Source organism: Aythya ferina (assembly GCF_964211825.1).
Source record: "Aythya ferina genome assembly, chromosome: 2".
Lineage (NCBI taxonomy): Eukaryota > Metazoa > Chordata > Aves > Anseriformes > Anatidae > Aythya > Aythya ferina.
The window spans coordinates 53,054,008-53,068,974 of NC_140297.1; the positions used below are offsets into that span (position 1 = coordinate 53,054,008).

At 43.3% G+C, this 14,967-nt stretch overlaps 1 protein-coding gene across 1 annotated transcript in view; it reads right to left on the reverse strand.

Annotated features, from left to right (window-relative positions):
- ATXN1 (ataxin 1) overlaps positions 1-14,967 on the reverse strand; it is a 265,892-nt gene that overhangs the window by 5,697 nt on the left and 245,228 nt on the right. The window contains exon 6 of the mRNA XM_084508611.1: positions 4,073-4,301. Within this exon, the coding sequence (XP_084364737.1) occupies positions 4,073-4,301 (229 nt within the window). The remainder of the gene's footprint in view (positions 1-4,072; positions 4,302-14,967) is intronic.

Genomic DNA, 14,967 nt, shown 5'->3' on the forward strand with positions numbered 1-14,967 from the left:
TGCCACAATGGATTGTTGTTTCCCAGTAGGCCATAATCTTGGGCAGTAGGTTCCCAAATGCCCAAGTGAAGTGCAGGTACTTTTCCCTCGTGTCATGTTCCTACCAAAAGGGATTCCTTCAAAATCAGTTATCATGTCCTACAAAAAAAGGCCATTACTGTAATATTTTCTCTGTGTGGCAGGAAGCTTTGTACCAATGGAAAACTGAAGAATACCAAAACCAGAGCATGGTCTACTGGATGTAAAAACAGCAGCATAGCTGTAACTCGTCCTGAAAATCATGTCCTTGAGCTAGAGGGGAACATGTGACTGAGAAGAGGAAGTAAGAAGGGTAAGGAACAAGTGACAGGAAGATAAAGGGCAACTCCCCAACAATCAGATACATTTCTGTGGTTTTTAATAATAAATGGGACTGTGTCATATGCTTCTTTTCTCACTCTTAGCTATGCAAATATTAAATGAGAAACCCCAGGCTGCCAAAGCCTTCCTTATCAAATACCAGTCACAGCCACAGAGAAAGAACATTGCTTTGGTGGTGAAGGTGCAATCCCCCCAGCTAATTGTCAGCCAAGTGCTGTTTCCCTGGACTTTTTTGGGTAAAATTCAAGCCCTTTACCATTTCACTGGGGCACATTTTTTTTCCCAGAGCAGTGGCACCTGTTCTTGCCCAGCACATTTGTGGGAGGGATACAGTACTGTCATGTGAAACACCCTATGGCTTCCCCAGCAGCTTAGTGGGCACCTACTAAGAGGTATTATCCATGCTCAAAGCAGTACGGTCAGTCTCCTGGGAGGTTTTTCCCCTTCCTCCACACTTGCAAACTCACTTTTCCACTTCAGCACAGTCCAAACAAAATGCGTTTCTGCTAAGTAAGGCTAATTTACATGTGAAATTTTACTTTGGGAGGGAGTTATGTTCTAGAAAAATACATATCTTCAAAGGGGAAAAAGCTGGGTATCTTTGTGAAAGTACGTTTTTGTTTTTAGCCCTGTCCAGCTTAAGAAAATGATCATAAGACTGGTGTCTTTGAGTTTTACATACCTTCAGAACAGCCTCAGACATTCAGACAGGCACACTCATAATATTTGCTTCAGTGTAAGCATGAAGTTTCAGTCATAGGGAAAGGCATTTTCAGAAAGTTTTTCAGGTTGTTAAACAAGGAACTGTAACTGAAACTGTTCTGCTAATTCAGTGATAATTTTCTCTATCACCGGATGATCACCAGATTGAAATTTCACGTGCTGCTTCCGCACAGCAACCAGTATAAACCTTTTCACCCCTGAGTTGTGGCTGCCTCTGTGTGTTTTGTTACCTCTTGTATCCCACACTGCATTGCCTCGTTTCTGAAGATGTGGTGCTTTGGCTTCACTGTGGTCTTCTGCTCTCCCCAGCTCTCCTATTTCTTTATCTGTAGGCTCCTTGCTGCCTCCCTCCACAAAGCCCTGCCCTGCTCACCTCCTCTGGCTCAGACTGTCCTTCTCTGCACTCTTGATGCCTTAAACCCAATACCAGGAGCACATCAGCTCCCTCTCCTCTAAATCAGCTTCTTTCTGCATGCTGCTATACTAATTGCTACAAAGTGGCATTTGCACTACTCTTTATTCAGGCCAAATCCCTGTAGTTAGCCATAATTTGGTTCTTTCTACAAATCTTGGTCCATTGCCTTCTTTCCAAAGGATATTGAAGTATTTTTTAAAACATGTGAAGTAGGCACTTGGATCTCTGATGAACTGAGCATCAAAGGAGCAGAAGGCAACTGGCCTTGCGAGAGATATATAGTTCCAAGATGGCATGAGTGCTCATTTTTGAGGAAAAAGATAGATAGGGACCCAAAATACTGTCAGTGATTCTGTGATTTTGCTAGCAATGTTCTTGAATCTACAGAGGTTTTGAGAAGAAACGTGTGTGGCTAACTCATCCCAGACAAGAAAGACTTCACAGTGATGTTCCCTGTACAGTCTCTAATAAATGAGAGCTGCTAATTGCTTGTTCCTCCTAAGCTTTCATTTCTCTGTGCTGTAAGTGACTTAGCCTGCAGCAGGCTCCAGTCTGGACTGGAGTTTTTGGTTCTTATCCATCCACCTTAAAGCTTTGTTCTGGTCCATGTATTTCCTCCTGGTGATCATCTTATGAGGTACCACAGTTTGCCACAGGGACAGGCCCAAGTCCACAGCCATCATTCGAGACAGACTTTGGACCTGGCTTTTTTTCTGTAAGGGGAACTGCAGTGAAACCAGGTAAATCTCCAGTTTTGGAGTTCAACACTGAGACTGCTGACTGGATTGGCATCTGAACTGCGCTGTTTGGGCATGCCTTTTGTTTTTGTTAAATACTGAGACGTTCTTCCCCCTGGGCTGTCTGCTCCTGACATTCATGCTTTCCCTCCAGTTTGTAGGTTGAAGAATCAGGTAATTACTACCCTGGGGTTTCCATCCTTTGGAAAATGCTCTGCCCTCCTACCAAATGTGGATTTTTCTGTTTAAACAGAAGTGCTTGTAATGAGTGGTTTAGCTTTTCTTGTTGCCTTGTGTTTGTTTCTCTGTAAAACGAACAGACTTGCTCAGGGCTAAAAGAGGTGATTCATAAGTCTCACATTAGTGTGCAAGTCTTTACATGGATACTAATTAGGCTCGGGATGAGATATCAGTTGCTCTCTGAGCTTGGTTTTCCTTATCCCACCAAGCCACACATTGCCCTCAATGCTGCTATGGCCAACTGGATTCCTAATTTTTCCAGACAGCTGCCAAACCAGCTGGACTGTGCAAAAAGGGCATGTCTGAGGCACAATTTCATGGCAACTGTGGCATAATCAAAACTTCATCTCAAACATACAGATTGACCCAGATTTGCATCAGCGCTGTGTGGGGAATGTGCTGTGGGAGATGTCTCATACAGTGTTCCCAAATCTTGGAAAAAATTGGCCAGATGAGGAAGGGCACAGAGACACCAGTACTGCCTCACTTGGTAGCTTTGCTGACAGATTGGCAAAAGCCAGAGCGAGGTGACTACAGAGACTGTGTGCGCACTGGTGTGTGTGGGTATGGCTCTTATCGCTGGTGCTACAAAGAAAACCTTGTATTACTTGGAGACAACAATAGCCTAGAAAATGGAGCGGGCACCAAGGAATAAGTGAAATGGAAAGAATCTGATCCTCCTCATTAAACTGCTCACTCTCCAACAACAGATGGTGTGTTTGGGAGTGTTTGCCGTTAAGAAAGTTAAAGCCCTGGACCAAAGGGAAAATATAAACCACATTTAACTACTTGCATATGTTGACTTTTGGAATCATTTCCAGGCAGATATAATGTCAGACATCCACATGCTGACCCCCGTTTTTTGTTTTGCCTGTGCTCTTTCATCCGTTTGTCATGATGTTTGTCCCGTGCCCCAACATGACAGCAAAATGTTGGCTATTGTTTTGCCATAAGTAGTAAACAAGTTTGGAGAACTGCTTAGGAGAGAGGAGAGCTGCAGCTCATGGAAGGTTTTGTATAGCAGAGACTTTTTAATATAGGCAGGTGGGAACAATTATTATGTCTGCCTTGAACTCAATTCAAATAGCTATGCCAATTTGCATCACTCAAAATTTATTTTACCACGTCCCCTGTCTGTTTCAGATCGTCAGAGGTTTTTTTAAACCTCATCCAAAGCATTCTAAGAATTATATTGAGAAAAAATATATCATTTTGCCATCTTAAAAATCCTTGCCTGTGCAAATCCCTCATGTGTGTACCACCTAAATCGTATAAATACTTGCACTTGCTTATACCTATGAATCTATGCATACAGGTACATGTATTTTATTAGGCTGCAGTTGTTTTTCTTCCTACCCTGCCTCATTCAAATGGCCCCAGCTTGGAGAACGTGTTAGTGCTGGAGAGAGGAGAAAAAGTGCTTTATGTTTAAAGCATCAGCTCTCTGCATTTGAATTCAGCTTTTACGTGAAGTTCCCACCTGATGCCAGCCATGTGACACAGCCACGCTGTTCCCAGCCGGCTGTTAAAATAAATCCACGCTGCAGATTGTTGCTCTCAGCCTGCAGGGCAGCTGCGATCCTCTCCCACACCTTACCTGCACTGTGCCAGCACCGTGCACTTCCAGCCCAGGAGCACCCCCAGGTCTTGTTCTGCTCCCAGATCCTTCTCTGGCAGACGTGCAGTGCTGACAGCCAAGGCTGCTGCTCTCGGTTGCTTTGGTCAGGCTGTGCTGGTACAATTGACTCCGGAATTTGGCTGAGTGCATCACCTGCTGTCACCGTCAAAACGCATTTTCTAATATTAGATGAATCCCCAAGGTGCTCCTTGAAAGGGAAAAAAATATATATATCAGCCGTATGAGGTGATGGATGTGCTGTATTACTGGAATCAGCAAAATGATTTCCATTAAAATGTAACATTAAATCTCACTCCTCTATTCCGCTGTGAAGCATCGGGGAAAATTATCTCATGAGCTGGGTATTTCCAAGATGTTGAAACGGATTCACAGTCTCACCCCTGTCACTGATGCTGTCAAATTGGCATACCGCATACCTCAAACTGCTGTGCACTGCACAGCCATAAATCCCGCATGGATTTATCCTATTGCCTCGGTGTCGTTAGCCCTGCTATGACAGGCTGCAGTGCTGAACGAGCGCATAACTTGGCAGAGGTCATGCAAGGTAGCAGAGACCTCCCAAGGGAGCACAGGCTTGATAACAGTCTCATTTTCCGAGCACTGCTGGGTAAGCAGCCTGGATGCCACACTCCCTCGGTATCATTTCGTTTTGCCCTCAACTGTTTTTACTGAGGATGCATCTGCGCAATGTTCTGGGAAACAGAAACATTTATTCAGGCATTTCGTTGTCTTGTTTTCTGACCCACCCCCCCAAAAGCTACCTGTCATTTCCCAAAGCCACTGCCAAATCACAGCGTGGCTGTTTTTAATATTCATTATAATTGTGTTAACATGTTTGCTGAGCGAGCACTCCTGGCCTGTGCTGACCACTTGGAATTCAAAATTAGCACAGTAATTATATTTCACAGTCTACTGGCCGATGGGAAATTTCACCTCACTTGTGAATTTGCATGTTCTGAAATAGGTCGGAGAAGCAGATGGCTTTGCAAGAAAAGAAAAAAATAAAATAAAAAGGGCTGCGAGTCAGGCTCTTGTTTTGCTACTTGGATTAAGCCCCTTCTAGCAGGGTGAGGGCTCACACCCATCCAGGTGGCTCCCTGGTGCTCAGGGAACCATCGGGAGCAGCTCTGGAGGTGGCTTCTGGGTGGCTTTCAGGGGTGTTCATGCACAGTGTGTCCAGCAGCACCAGCCTCTTAGTGGCTCCAAAAGATGAGCCTGACATCTAAGAGTCCGAGGGCAGCTGACAAACAGCTTTCCCCTGCTCTGAAGCTGAAGCTGGAGTTAAATACAGGCGTTGTCAACTGCAAGACCTGTTAGATAACTGAGCAAACATCTCTGTGGGGAAACCACCTTGGCCTGAGGCATTTTTCTCACTTCTGTGGACATAAGGAAACTACAAGATCCATCTTCTAGCCCTTCTTTGATTATCACTTCAATCCCAGCAATTAAAGGCAGTCAGACACAGTGAGTTAAAGTCCCCCAAGGAACACAAAGGCCCCCAAGGAGCCCTCCACACTCCTCCCGTGTTTCAGCACATTACGAGGCCTATTTTCCCACATACTGTGTTGGGGTGAAAAACAAACAAAAACACTGCAGGGCCGCACAATGTACTCCTGTGAGTGCTTTCATGCTTTCATGTTCTGCATGGATTTGCCTCCTTCTGGCTTCCTGCTTTCTCTTACTTGCTTTCCTCCCCATGTACCCACAAACACCTGGTGTCTCTCTGTACACTTGATGTATCTCTCAGCTTAATAACATCACCAAAAAAATAACATCACCACAGTCACTGTGAAGAAGAAGAAGAAGAATATATATATATACATATATATACATACATATATATATATACCCAGTGATCCCACGGCCACAGCATCTCTGCAGATACAGCTGCACCACCAGCAGTGTGTGTCTGGAGAGAACCCACGGGCTCCTGATATGAAGAAGCCAGTCCTTTCCATGGGCACTGATGGAGAGTCTCTGCTGGTCTTAGGCTCAGCACACGCCGTGACTGTTAGGTGGGACCTTGGAGTTTGGACATCAGTGTCAGAATGCAAGCTTTTGCTTTCATATATGATAAATTTACCTGGATATGCCAATGCTGCACTACCCAATTTTTCTTTCCTTGAAGCCTGCAGGAGAAAAACACTGCATTTTTTTTTCCCTGCTTTTTTTGTTGTGCTTCTGCCCGTATGTAAGAGATGCTGTTCACACAAACAACCAAGCACATGTAAAGAGGCTCCCGGGAGAAGCCTAACCCAAGAATGGAATTTTGCTCGTCAGTCACAAGGCAATTAGCAATCACACCATTTTCTTCTGTTAGGAAACGAGCTCCACTGTCTGAGTTGACCAACTGAGACGGGTCTGAATGCAACACTTACAGATCTCTGCCTGTCCGTAGCAACTCAGTCTCAGCTAAGCTCAGCCAAAAGCCCAAGGCTTTTACGTATGCCGGTTTATCTGTGCCCTAGTTTTAAGCTTACCATTGCAAAAATCAAGAACTGATTGTTTATTTATAATTAATGAGGGCTTTTTCCAACACCAAGCAATGAACTTCTTAATGACATTCAAATCAGCTGTACACTGAGATGGAAAGGGAGGATTTCTTTCATAAAGGTATCAGTAATACTTGGTAGTGGCAGCCTGCTCTTGCCTTGTCTTACAGTCCTCTCACAGTGTATGTTTCCCCGTTTTGTTATTTTGATTCCCATTTGATTTATATAGAGAAAAAATAGTGTATCAATGTACAAGGAATGTATCCATGTCAAATGATTAAATCATGAGCTCAGTATGAACTGCAGAACAATAAGAGATGCCTTGAGTAATTCATCTTATCACCAGCCTTGAAGAATGGATAAAAACACCTTACAAAATTCACAACAAAAGTTATCTTAGAAAAATGTGACATAATAATGTCAGCAAAGCACACGTAAAGAAAATCTAACTGCAGAGGGAAAAAAGGAAGAAAAAAAAAATCAAAGGTGAATCTTGATGCTGCATCTCAGGTTTCTCTGCCCTTGTAATTATTTCCAATGGATGGTGACTACGTCGTTCTTAAAATTTTCTAGGAGCTTAATTCTTCCACAGAGCAGAAAGGTAAATAGGACCATAGAAATTATCCATGCTGTATATTCATTTCACTGTATCTAATGCTGTAACTAGAACTGATCAGAAAACTCATAGCTATATTCTTGCCCGTTTCTTGGAGTCCATTTTTCATGGATAGGATATCAGCTCATTGATTTTTGGTTGGAGGCCAGGCAGGTTTTGATCTGCCATCTTATCTACAGTAACAGACCACAGCAGACAACCCACCACGGCCCAGCATCCCACCCCCTCATGGGTGATTGTCATCTCATGAAAAAAGAATAAGACCTGAATGTTTGAAGTCATATTTGCATTCTTACGAGAACAAACAGAAGAGGTAGAAAATGAGATTACCCTGAAAGATACCTGGATGCTTTGACTGTATAAGAAGTGATGGGTGTCACTGGAAGTCCTCAAAAGACATTTCCTTGAGAAACCAGCCAGAACTGGTAGAAGAAGGATGGTACTAATGTGCAGAGGATTTGCTATTTTAAAGGTTTGTGCAATCTGGAATGACTTTACACCCACGGTAGGGCCTGCTGGTGCCAAGTAACCCAGACTCTTGCTACACGAACAGTTATTGGGCTCAAAACTCATGTTCATCCCATATGAACTAACTATAATTGGCTTCTCTAGGAGGTGAAGCCCAGATTTCATAGCCCACACCTCACATATCAACAACAGTGCTAACAGCACTTCCATGTTTATAATAAATTCCTAAATTATTCTTTGTTTTCTGAATGTCATAGAAAAAGGGAATCAGTCAGTCAGCAAGACTGACACATGCCAAATAATCTCTCCAGGGAAGACAGTCATCTGTACCATTGAGTTTGACCTCATTTGTCTGACTCAATTTGACAATCTAGGCTGCTATTTTTCCTTTCTGCTTTCTGCACAAGGAGCATCTACAGCTTGAATTCACAAGCTTTCTTTCAAGATCTCATCTGATCATCCCCAGGGATGCAGTTTGAAGTTGTCTGATGGACAGGTCATATGCCCAGAGCCTTGTACCTCTGTTAGGAGCTGGGGTAAATTTGATGCACAGCTGGAGTAGTGCTTCTGGTGTTGTTGCTTTCAAAGGGAGCCTAGTTCCCATGTGCCAAGCAGCTCTGAAAACCAGCTCTGTGTGCTAGAAATGGGAATTACCTGGGGGTTCATTTCAACATTAGGCTACTGTACCAAATCAAAATGCAACTGCAGATGTAGCCACAGATAAGAGATTTCAAGTTACTCACCATCCGTACTAACCATGTATGAAATCACATCATTGAACCTTACCTATCTGAAACAACAGCAAACATAAAAGGACTCAGATTAAGGACTGTGCTCTTTGGAGATGTCTTTATTTCCCCCAGATAACATATGTGACACGAGTAATTTGAAAATACCATGGAGCAACCTGAAGGAATAAAATCTAGAAAAAGCAGGGAAATAACCTTAATAACAAAGCAGTCAAGAATCTTTCCAGAGACTCTTGGAGTCTTTTGATATTAATGGACTTTGTGAATTTTATTGTGTTTTAAGGCTGTAGCATGTTTGTGAGAAGTCTTTGCTCTAGGAGTTAGGATTAGGGCTAAGAAGAGTCAAAGGAATGGGATGTTGCTTTCCTTTGCAACCCCCCCAACACAGCTACCTGTTCCCAAGCAGCACAGGGACATTCTCAGAGAGGATGTGGACCAAAGAGATACATTCACCATTGCTATCCTAAAATAAAGATACAGCCTGCTTCTCACATTAGCCCAGCAAAACAAGCAAGTCACCTGCTTTCTTCTGTTTGGAAGCATCCAGTATCTAGAGGAAATGGTGCACTGAGAAGAAGAAAAAGCATTTAAAGATTTTTTTGTGATCCCAAAGTGATACACTGAAGTGGTTCAAGAAATATGGTACTCTTCAGTGGTGGGCTGCCATGTCAAACAGACTTTATTCAGCAGGTCTAGGATCCAGTGAGTTGTTTCCCTAGCTCCTTATTCCTTAACCAAGGTTTGCAAAGCAGTATTTCTGCAGCTTGCCACTCCAACACACATACACACACAAAAACAACAAAAAAAACAACAACAACATGACCATGTCCCCAAAATTTCTGAAATGTGTCATAAAAAGCTGGGCAGGACACAAAAAAGATCACAGAAAGTAGTTTTGTCCTTAGTAGGTGGGCACAAAAGATATTTCCATTTGACAAATCATTTGGCTTTCAGAGTTTTGAGTCTCTGTACAAATTCTCTCAGTAATGAGACGCTTATTCCTTCTACTGACCTTGCCGGTGTTTTAAAAAACATTTATTTACTTATCAAGAAACCACCTTTTGAATGAAAATTTCATCTGCATCTTTCATCCCTTTTTCACCCCTGTCCCACCCCAGAACAGTCGGCAGGTGTTGCAGCATATTTCCACACTCCATGCGGCTGATTCCTCGCCTGGCCATTTCCCCATACAGCCCACCTGGAGAAAAGAGAAAGTGCCTCATTGGGAAGTGGAGAAAACAGACAGTTTTTTAACAAAATAAACTCTTGAGATTTTGTTGCGGGGTAAGAGGAAGCAGACAATTTTTCAAAATCTCCATGCTTTTCACCACAACGAAAAGCCTGTTCACTTCTAAGTTATTTATTAGATTCCCTGTAAAAATGCCTGCTAACGGGCAACTGACTTCTGCACAAAAAGCAGGTGATTTTGCAGGGGGATTTTTTCTGTGCTGTTATGTTTGCTTGGGGTTGTAGTTCTGCTGTGCCCAAACTCCTGGACACCCACGCTTGCTGGCTTTTCACCTGCACCTAGAGTTGAGTAAGCCAGTTGGCTTTTCAGGCAGGAACACAGGTTAAAAAAAATAATCTTTTGGCCACACTACAGCTGGACACTATCGTCTCCTCATGATTCATGGTTTTCCTCTGGGTTTAAAGGAAGCCAAGCAGTGTTTGTGGTGATAGGTCTGAAGGAAACAGGGCAGGCTCTCCGTGAGCTCAGCGTGAGCGCTGCAGCATGACAGCTGCTTACTGAAACGAATGAGAACAGTCAACACCAGCTCATTGCCTTTGATCTTTCTTCGCAGGTAATTTTTATGAGTGTTTCTGGCATTTTGTGTGCTCTTGAGTATGACACTGGTGGGCAGAAGGAGCTCATACTGCAGACTGACTTTTTATGCCACAGAAAACAAAGAAAGCTCTAAAAAAGATCCAGCTAAGACCAGAAAATCCAGCATGTGTAAAAGGGGAAAGGATAAATGGCTGAAATCAATGACCTTTTAAACTTATTTCCAATGCTCAGCGGTCCCTGCTGTGTTCTCTATAGAAGAGACAGCAGCAGGCAGGAGTTTGGGAGGAGTGAGCCATGATTCGAGGCCGTAGCGAACACCAAATAAATCCTATATCCCTGTGCATCCCCTAGCAGGGTCTGGCCCCAGTGCTTATAGCAAGAGCATGAATCCATAGATAGCCTGAATTTAATCTGCTTTCTTCGATAACAAATATATTTTTGTGACATTTCAGCAAAAAATACTCATTTTAGAGCTAAATCCCTGACTTCTTCCATCCTCTTTCTTCAGAGAGCCTGACAAGTCACATTTCTTTATGAGGGCAATTGTGCTTTGTGAAATTAGTAAGAAATACCGGTCTTGATACAATCTTGGCTTGTATCCACTTAGCAGCTCTGCATGGCTGTTGTGGGCCTGCTGCTGAACTTGGAAGTGCTGGCTTTGCCCTTATTTGTCCTTTTCACTTCAGGGCAATTCCTTCCTCATCTTGCTTCTTCTTTTTCTTTTTTTTTTTTTTGTCTTTTTTTTTTTTTTTTCTTTTCTTTCCTCCAATTGTTTATTCATTTCACCCCATTTGAACTAAAAAGCTCTCGGGCAAATGCTGTCTCTTATTATGCATTTGTAAAGCCAGGCCCTCAGCTGAACTGTAGTGGTTATGAGCTATTACAATAGCAATAGGAGTAAAAATTAAAATATTTGCGCAGCATGGAAACACCAGTGGTAAATCCAATTCAGGATTTTTAATGCTGCTGAAACCTACAATTCTGTGTTGTTTCAGTTTCATGGTGCTACCTCTTCTTACTCAGCTTTAATGTGCACATCCTGGCACAAGTGATTTTCTTCCAAACTCAACACCACCAGCTCTTTTCCTATCAGGATGCACCCTACTGGTACTGAGCAACATCTCCAGAGTTGCACATGACATCGACTGCCTGGGAACCAGCAAAATCGCATCTCCCTAATCCTCAAAGCTTGCTTGAACAGATTGCTGGCACCATGCCTGTGCTAGAGGACAGGAACATTTAAAATCACATAATTTTTTTGGCTCATTGAAACCGTTCTGTTGCCCTGTTTTTTTTTTTTTTTTTTTTTTTTTTTTGTTTTGTTTTTTTTCCATTGCCATTCAGCTTGATTTGCAAGCAATTTTCTCAATGGAGCACTTCAATGAGGTTGGGCGTACGCTGTGCTCAGTACTGCATCCTAACCGTAAGCCTCGTTGGTGTTGGTTTATTTTCTGGCACTGTCATCTTGTGAGTAACACTTACCTTCCTGGGTTCTGGCACAAACTCTTTCCTACTTGGTCATCGGATGCCCAGCGAAGCTTCCTTCATTCAGGCAGATTCCCGACTCCTTTTTAACAGCTCACTTTCAGGATTCATTTCTGCTTGTTAATGCAAGCCTCCGAGCATGCTGCTGCTGTGCATTTTTAAACACTTACCCAAATGTCATCTCTATTATTTCCAAACTCTCAGACTCTTTGGGGATAGCTTAGATGCAAATGAGCTGTCAAAGAAAGATTACTTGAACCAACATTAAGAATGACAAAAGGCTTACAGACTGCATGTACAGCTCATGGTTTCCAGCTTCACAGTCAGCCGTTATTCGCCAAAACCAAGGGTTTATACACAGTCCAAAAAACTGTTCAGCTTTGTTGCAGCAGGTCACAGTCTCTTTTCTATCAAAAGATTTAAATCTCTTAGATCTAGGAAAATTCCAGTTTCCACAGTCACCCCACACATTCTTTGTACCCAAAAATTCACTTTGGAGGCTGCTGTCCTGTGCATGGTGGAGTTGCTTTTCCCTGTCCACACTATCTGGGGTTGTTGCACAGGCGGATTAAAAGAAAAACTGCATTAATCTTACCCCGTGCAGCAGCCAGAGAAACAGTGAGAGCTGCTCAAAAAGAACAAACCTGGACCAAAGGGGGGCCCAAATTCAGCAGCTTCCCTGAAGAGCTGCCAGCAGACGCAGTTTTGTGGAGTCCAGCTTTCTATCTGCAGGTGGCACCCCTGCCTCTGCCATGGTGACATACATTTTGCAGAAGAGCCGGCTTCTTCAATAGGAAACAAGAGAACCCCAGAGGCTGAGGAATTTAAACTGAATCCTGACCTGCTTTAGCAGCGATGGTTACACACAGGAGATGCGTACACTCATGCACTCATTAAAGTGGGCTAGCAAGCCAAATTTGTCTGTCATACAACTACTGACATCAACAGAAGACCCACTGCGCTTGAACAGCAGCTGTCACAATTTGTTCCCTGGCTAAAATTCAGCCAAAATCAAACCTGGAGAGATACAGCAGGTACTTTGCAGATATTCAGGTCTTGCAGTGAGTAACGAGCAAGTTCTGGAAGAAGGGGGCTTGAGGGTGCACGAGATATGCTTAGCTCTGGCTTCCCGTGCCCACTGAGAAACCCTCCTGCCTCTTACTGGCAGTTGTCCAGATGATGTCTTTTTCAGCAAGGTAGTCAAATGCAATTTAAAAAGTAAACACATACATTGCACTTCTCATCTCAATAGCCTAAAATGCAGCTGGGCTTTAATTAATCTGCACAGCATCGCTGCAAGGTAAAGGAATATTTGTATCCCTTGTGTGAAAGCTGAGGCAGAAGGAAGTGGAGATTCTTACAAAAGGTCAAAAAAGAAGTCCATCACAGGAGAAAAGAGTTTTCCTAATTGGTGATAACTGTGGGCTAAAGGATATTCCAAGTAAATTATGAAAACATGTTCTGTGAATTTCATGGTTTATTCCTGCTTGGAGATACTCTGCCCACAAACTGCTGCAGCAAGACTGAACGTTAATCCGTATGGCATAACCTGTTGGTTCTAGGCCCAAATCACTTGCAGCCTTTTTGCTTTATGGAGCGTGAGCTTCAGGTTTTATAACAGCCAAGACTCTGCCCCACAGCACCTTTGGAGAAAACAGCAAGAGAAAACTGCAGCGTGGTCAAATATACACGTTATACAATGCTGTCTTACAGGAAAGTATTGCTCAACTGGATAAAAGGGGGCCAGGTGCCAACTGCTGATGCCATTGTTCGTGGCATATGGAGGGGAAAGGATATTGTTTTTATATGCGTCATTCCTTGAACGTGTCTAGTGGGGAAGCCTTAGCATTCCCAAGTTCATGGATTCCTCTTCTTGTCCCCATTCCACACAGGGATAGACGGGGGTGTATACCAGCACTGCCATTCTTCCTGGCACCTTCCTCTGAGAGCTGCCTCTCATCTTGAGCAGTCTTCCCACTCAGACTCAGACTAAAATTGCTCTGTTCTCACATCTTATTCTGCATATGTTCCGTGGGATCCCAGCGAGGGGATCCTTGTGGCCAGAATCCTTGTTGGCCTCACCATCTATAGCAGAGCAGGGGTGTGCAGCACCCCCAGAGGGTGGGGAGGGGATGGGGACTGCATTGTACCTGGTGCCATGAAAGCACAAACCTCTCCTTGGACTGTACTAGCCCGAGGTGAGGGAGTGCAAGGTGGTTACAGTCCTCTCCAGTTAAATTTGCTTCTTTAAGAATGAATCATGCTGAGCTGGGAAATGTAACAGGAATGGATATGTCAATTCCCAGGTTACTGCTGCGCCTTGCAAAATCATGGCAAGCTCTTTCCTAAGGGCGAACTTTCACTTCCTGACCCAAGTGATAATGCCCTCTGCAAGCACGTGGGTAACTACATTTTAAGAGGACTTAGTCACAACGGTGTTGAGACTGTGTCTCTGGGCAGACAAGACAGTAACAACTGTGGGAACAAGAAGACCATTCTGCAAAACACTCAGTGAAAGATTTCGGCAGGAGCTCAAACTACATCCCCCAGCTGAGCATTGGAGAAACGTCACAGTGGGCTCTCAACATCCCCAGAAACCTGTGCAGCCACACATCCAAATCTCTACACAGATTTCTGGTGTGTTGCATTGAATGGAATGACAGAATTTTGTCTTTAAAGAAAAAGGAAATGCACTGGGCCCTATAGCTGTGATTATTATTGACTTTAGAGATCAAATTATCACCAGTGTAGGACAGTGCCTGTATTCCCAGGCTACTCAAAATAATAGGTAGGAGGGTTATGGAGCTTCCCCTTTTGCTTACAAAGTTGTGGTAGCTCTGAGACTCTATTATGGATCTATAATCTAGTGCCTGGTCCACTGCCAGAACCTCTAGCCTTTTGCCCTATATCCATTATTTTCTAGAGGTTTAAGTTATTCTGTCTCAAAAGCACTGCAGCATAGCAGAAATAGAAAATTTGAGAACTGGCATAGAAGAGAGAGAGGAATTTTTGATCTCAAGTATTACTAAAGCTCCAACACTGGATGTATTTTCTCTTTCCATACTTAATTCTAAAGAGGGATTTTCTAACTAATCTGCATTTGTCACAGCATTTGCAGTATTTCTACCATTGTGCTACCGACTTGGGAGATCATGTGGCAGAATTTAGGCTTCCCTCCCTACACAGTACACCAGTTCTTTGTTATGATTGTGAAAGGGAAAAGAAAAAAAAAAAAAAAAAAAAAAAAAAAAGAAGAA